Source organism: Gymnoscopelus braueri, assembly GCF_963280865.1.
Source record: "Gymnoscopelus braueri genome assembly, contig: SCAFFOLD_479, whole genome shotgun sequence".
In the NCBI taxonomy this organism is placed as follows: domain Eukaryota; kingdom Metazoa; phylum Chordata; class Actinopteri; order Myctophiformes; family Myctophidae; genus Gymnoscopelus; species Gymnoscopelus braueri.
Window position 1 is genome coordinate 7642 of NW_027660786.1, and position 6180 is coordinate 13821.

A 6180-nucleotide genomic window follows, 5' to 3' on the forward strand; every position below is an offset into this window, starting at 1 on the left:
CGGTTTACCAAGATTGTTAAAAGGATAACACATTGTGGTCCGGTGTATTAAATTCATTAAGACATTTAAAGACAATAATAGAATTATAAACAAGACATAATCAACGCTAGTAGCAATGAACATATATGTACAGTGAACAATTGGGTGGGGGGTCCTTTTTGGTGTTAAGCTTAGAGGGCTTTTCTAGGACGCTTCACAAATTGCAGACAGGTGCTCTTTTATGGCGGTTTTGAAGGAGGGTAAGGAGTCACACTTTTTGACGTTTGTTGGAAGGGCATTCCACATTTTGGTGGCAGTAGAACAAATTTGACCCTATGTTTGTGCCGAATCTGGGTTGAGTGAGATCAGTGGAGCTCCCTCTGGTGTTGTACCTGTGCTTGTCTTTTACGCTATTGAAGTAGTCTGACATATCCCTGTTTTCTTACGCATCTTGAAAACCAGGCATTGCAAGTTGCTTTACTCTGTCTTCTACCCTGAGCCATCCCACCCTAGCATAATGGCAAGGGTTAGGTGAGTTCTGGGTGTGAGGCCGAGTAGTAACCTTGCTTTGAGAGCTCTGCAGCTTTGTTTTTAATGCCTTTGTGGTGCTAAAGTACCATGAGGTGCATGCATAGTCAAAATGACATTGTATGAGTGCTCCAGCTAGTGTCCTCAGTGTGGTCCTACTGACCACGAGGAGATCCTGAATAGAAATCTTGTTCTTTGGTTGCCTTTTCTGATGACTTTTGTTGCCATTTTTTAAAAACGTTTTGATTCCGTAGGTAATTTCATCTTTCCTTATGATAACATTGTCTCCCACTTTGACCGTGAAGTCTTTGGCCTTGCAGAGGTTTATTCTGGACCCAAAAAGAATGGATTCAGCTTTGCCTAGGTGTAATGATAGTTTGCAAATAGACATTTGAAACATAGAGAAGATGAACAAGGTTTCTGCCCGACAGCAACGATAAGTTACACTGATGATGTTATTGTGTAATACTATGTAAAGAATCCTATATTGTGGAGTTTTATATAGATGTGTCAATCATTTGAACTTATAATTACAATTCTAAACAGAAACTGGTCTGATCTTCATAGTTATGGTTTTCAGAGAATATGTATGATCTTTAAATGTTTTCCAATGCACACAAGTTGCTCTGGGTGAGGGACCCCAGCCATAGAGCCCATTGGGATTAGCATCATGGCACCTTTCGTACCAGAATGCTCCATAGTAACTGCTGGCACAATTTACACTCGGATGACTGTCTTGGTCTTTGTCTAAGGTTGAAAATTTCATTCCATTGTGAACTGTCAGAGAATCTCCTGAAAGCATAAAATGAGGATACAAATCACAACACAGATTAAACACACAGTAAAAACTACTAATAAAATATTTCACTTAGCCATGTGAATGAATCCTACCCCAGAGTAGGGACGCTATTCTGGGCATAATAATAATAATTATAATAATGATAATAATATGTGAACATTCAGCAAAAATTGCAGATCTGGGATGCATCAGGTTGTGAGCTTGTAGGCTATTTTTGACATAGAGATTTGGTGTACAGTAGAGGGGAAAATGAGGGGGGCCAAGGACAGATCCCTGGTTTCAATTAAGTAAATAGGGTTAAAGTGATATTTCTTGGTTAAAACAAAAGGTGTCATTTTTTTTGTTAAAAAGTTGCCAATCATTGCTATTGAGCATTTGTTAAATAACAGGGGTCTCCCCATCTCTCCAACTATTTAATAAACAGAAGTTAAACGTTCAGATGGGTTGCCAATTTCATCCAATCAGGTGAGACTCGTGAGAGTGCCCATTTACCAGATCGATGTTTATGGTGTTCCAGTAAACTTTGTCTGCTCATTTCTTTGACTCATCACTTCTAATTTCACTTGTTTGTCCTGTATCCTGTATGAGTTCTCTCTCCCGGTGGTCCCAAAACATTTTAGCTCAACACCCATAAGAGAAATTAAATTGGCCCGGGACCCAAACTAGTGAAAATAGCAGATCTACACTACATCTTTTTGTTGTTGTTTTTTTTGGAAATTATTAGATTTTTAAATTTATTTATGAAAAGTTGTGACTTTTTTTGTTAATACTTTTTTTTAAATCCTTTGAAATAATAATAATCATTGATTTATGTAGGAAACGAAAAAAGTGGATATTTACTTACGACTCATAAAAATTGGTTCCACAACCCTAACATGGGTCCCGACCCACTGTTTGGGTGCTCTATATACCAGTGGTTCTCAACCTTTTCAGGCCACAGGTTGAGAACCACTGCTCTATAACAATGATTACTCTCAGAATATAGTGCTATGTATCTTTAGGCCTGCTATTTTCGGTGCATGACACAGACGTCTGTATACTACTGTAAGTGTACATCAGGCTTTAGTCAAAGGTTGAAAAATCCTCCCACCTGCTGCTCCCTTTGTGAAGCTCCCCAGCTGTAGCTTGTAGCCATCACTCTCTGGACCAACAGCGAACGAGGAGTATTCGGCAAAGACCTTCTGACCTTCAAAGTCCTCCATGTCGACCCTCAGTTCATAGACCTTGGACTGGGTCAATAAATGCAAGGTCTCCAGGCCTGAGTGAGGATGATAGCCCGGTGTTTGTACAACATCATTAACAATGGCAATTAACAACTTGACTAATAGTTTAGGCCTCTTTCTCCTCTAAACCAGTGGTTCTCAAAGTGGGGTCCAGACCCTTGAGGGGGTTTCCAGGCGGTCCCCAGCTAAATTAGTTAATATAGCATTAAAATCTGCTTATGCTTTAATTCTGCACAAAATATTTTCAAATGGGTGTCCGCGGACAAATACATATTAATTTGGGGGTCCTTGACATGAAAAGAAGTTTGAGAACCACTGCTCTGGGTAACTGCTCATCAAGCAAGTTCCTTCTTACCCAGCCAGTACTCTCCTGCGGCGCTGCCAAAACCGCTTTTGTACTGATCCCATTTCCTGTAGAAGTTCACTGAGCCATCTTTCCTCCTCTGGAAGACCTTGAGGGCAGAAGAGGAAGCAGATGTCTTAGACCGGGGCGGGGGTCGCACAAACGATTTTCAACGTTCTCAGCAATGCATGGTCGCACACTTTCACTTTTCCTCAGCAGAACATTGATTGTGAGCAATGTGCCTAGCTCAAGCGCACCTTACTCTTATAGGGAAAGGGAGAAGACACTCTGATTGGTCTAATTTATGTTATGCCCAAAATACGACCATGACTTAATACAAGCCCTTTGCGCTGTGCGCCTCACTTTGCGCTCAGGTAAAGCGCCATCTAACTAGAACAATTGAAGATGGACACTCCCCTAACGCAATGGTGCACTGCGTCATAGATTGTCCAATTGGGCCCTTATACTCAAAGGACCACAATGGAAATTGTGAGCTTTATTGTGTTCTATACTTTTGACAAATATGTATTATGCTCATGCATAAGGATGTTGTCAATAAAGATGTCAATCAATCAATCAAAACCCAGAAATATCGATCAGTGCTTGTGTGTTCTCTTAATAAGTATCGCAAAAATAAATGAAGGCAAGAATCAATATCTAAATATTATCAAAGCATTTTGTAGCCTAATCCGAAAGGCAAACGTGGGTGCTGTGGATCTCTACCTGCATCTTTGTCCTCCACTCTAGCCCTGACAGACAGAGTGTAAAAACAGACGTAAAGAGTGTACAAATGGAACCAAATGGTTCCATTTGTACACTCTTTGGAGATAAGTTGACACTGAGGATTTTACTGTGTATAGATTGCTCTGCCTATACAGCCTAACCCTAGGGTGACCACCTCCAGACAGGTCCATTGAGGGACAGATTAACCCGTTTCGCGGGACATCGCGGGACGCATGCACGCGCGCTGCGCGCGCGTGCATGCGGACCACTCCCGCGCGCGCGCTTCGCGCGCGCGCGAAATTTTTTTGCGGTTCTGGGCGGATTGGGTTCGTTTTTTTCGCGGTTCTGGGCGGATTGGGTTCGTTTTTTTTCCAGTTTTTGGTTTCTTTACTTTGGTTTTAGGGTTAGGATTAGATATAAGAGGGTATTGCAAGTTAACTTAAAAATGTAATGAACTTTTTTTTTTTTTTATAAAATAAAATCTTTTTTTTTTTTTTTTTTCCATAACTTTGATTTTCGGGACATTGCCCTGCTTGTGCGGGACGCGGGACAGAGGGTCCAATTTCGGGACTGTCCCGCGAATTTCGGGACGGGTGGTCACCCTACCTAACCCTGATCCGATTGTGTCTGAGTTTTAGATCAATGTTGTCCAGTTGTATTTCTGTCACTCTCTCTACCACCTGCTGGTCACCGTCAGTGATGGAAAAACTACTAAAATGTTTTACTTAATTAAAAGTATCAATACTGAAATGTAGAACATACATTACATGTAAAAATCTGGAATTCAACATTTACTTGAGTAAAAGTACAAAAGTATTGGTATCAAAATGTACTTAAAGTACCAAAAGTAGAAAGTACTCATTAAGCATTTCACAAGTTTTCAAATGTATAAAATGTGTAAAAAATATTTTGAAAATAGCAGAATTGTGTGCTTGTCGATCGGCTAATTTCAACTGGCCGAATTGTAAACAAAAATACCTCAAAATTCTACGTAAGTACAGTACTTGAGTAAATGTAAACTTAGTTACTTTACACCTGCTTGCTCACCGTCCATTTCTCAGCAGTATTCTCCAGGTCTGGGCTCATGTCGCAGTAGACCTGGACAGGGGAGGTGGGTCCTGCAGGGTAGATGGTGTACACTCCGTCCTGGCCAGAGCCTGCCCTGTACACAGCATCACAGTCTGTGGGCAGAGGGGACTGGTAGACTGCCACAGGGAGCAGCACACACAGTACAACTCTAAGCTGGGAAAAAATGAAAAGGGAAACAAGAGTTTGTTGTGCAGTTGGTTTGTGCTAAATATTGAGGCCACTTAAAGGGATAGTTCACCCCCCAAAAAAATCTATCGATTACACACCCCACGTAGCCTGTTTTATTTGTTTTTGTCGCATTCCTAAGCCAATAATTGTATGACCGGCAGAGTCTCAAAGAGTCTCCATTGAGTCTCCGCTGGTCATCAAATGATTGGCTTAGGAAAGCGACAAAAACATCTCCATGAATTCAAGGCTTCATGGGTTGTGTAATTGATTGAAAATAAGTAATTGTTTGGTCATCAATAAAATATTGTATTTAAAGTAAGTAATTAAGCCTTAACCCATTAAAGCCGGGAAAACCGAAAATGTACTACTGATTTAGAAAGCATTTAGATTTAGATTTAGAAAGCATTTGTAGAATCGACCTCAGGTCTTAACTCTGTTGCTAGTATTCTCACAAGATGCTCTGCCGCTCTGTGTAGTGTGTCAGATCTACTTTTAGACAGGTCTATTTTCACTATGCGAACAGGACTCCAAGTTGAAAGTGGTTAAGTCTGTACAGTGTTGGTGACCTACCATCATTTCTTGGAGGATGATGCCGACACTGCCTTTCAAAAAGACTTGCCAGATTTTTCCCGAATCAAATTCCAGAATATCTCCAGTCACTGCTTTGGGTGTCCACAGCACACAATTAGTTACTCCCTAACTTTGTAGAAGTGACATTTTTTTATATACTGTACCAAATATCAGTATGTTGCAAGAAGGACTTTCCCCCAAACACCGCTTGGACTACTTGGCTGTAGTTTCCGAGATTTCAGCAGAGATTTCAGCTTTGTTTTTGACTAGAGAAATTGACAAGCAGTAGGACAGCTAGTAGAACTCTATAAGCTGGGGAAAATAAGAGGAGAAGATTGTTTTTTGCAGTTCCTTTGTGGTGAACATTATTGCCTACTGTTGCCATTGCATTGTTTGATCCTTTCATTTTCTGTCTTGTAATAATAGCTAGCGTTGCCCTGAGTGTGAATTTAAAAAGCAGCGTCAGCAGACTACGGTAATCACATATTGTCATCAATCATCATAGAGTAGATCTGAAACCCTCTGAGACTGGTAACGTGAGTACTGCATGGACTGTGTTGTGGACAGGGCGACTGTATGTATGTAGATGGGATTGCCCGGCATTTAGCTTATTACATCTTTAGCAGAAGACTATTTATCAATACACGGGAGGGTGACCACACCACAGCTGGGCTGCTTCTTCTTAGATATCACATTGGCATTGGTCCATTATTCATATTTTGTTGAAACATACTCCAACTTCAGTGAGAGACAGTAAT

At 40.8% G+C, this 6180-nt stretch overlaps 1 protein-coding gene across 1 annotated transcript; it reads right to left on the bottom strand.

The window, feature by feature from the left end:
- Nucleotides 1-1045: 1045 nt before the first annotated feature.
- Nucleotides 1046-5428, bottom strand: LOC308081190 (microfibril-associated glycoprotein 4-like; the record flags this gene model as incomplete). The annotated part of the gene is made up of 5 exons (XM_080457580.1): nt 1046-1299; nt 2397-2564; nt 2885-2981; nt 4643-4837; nt 5423-5428. 5 exons carry the CDS (start codon nt 5426-5428, stop codon nt 1046-1048), a joined length of 720 nt encoding a protein of 239 aa, XP_080313706.1.
- Nucleotides 5429-6180: the final 752 nt, after the last annotated feature.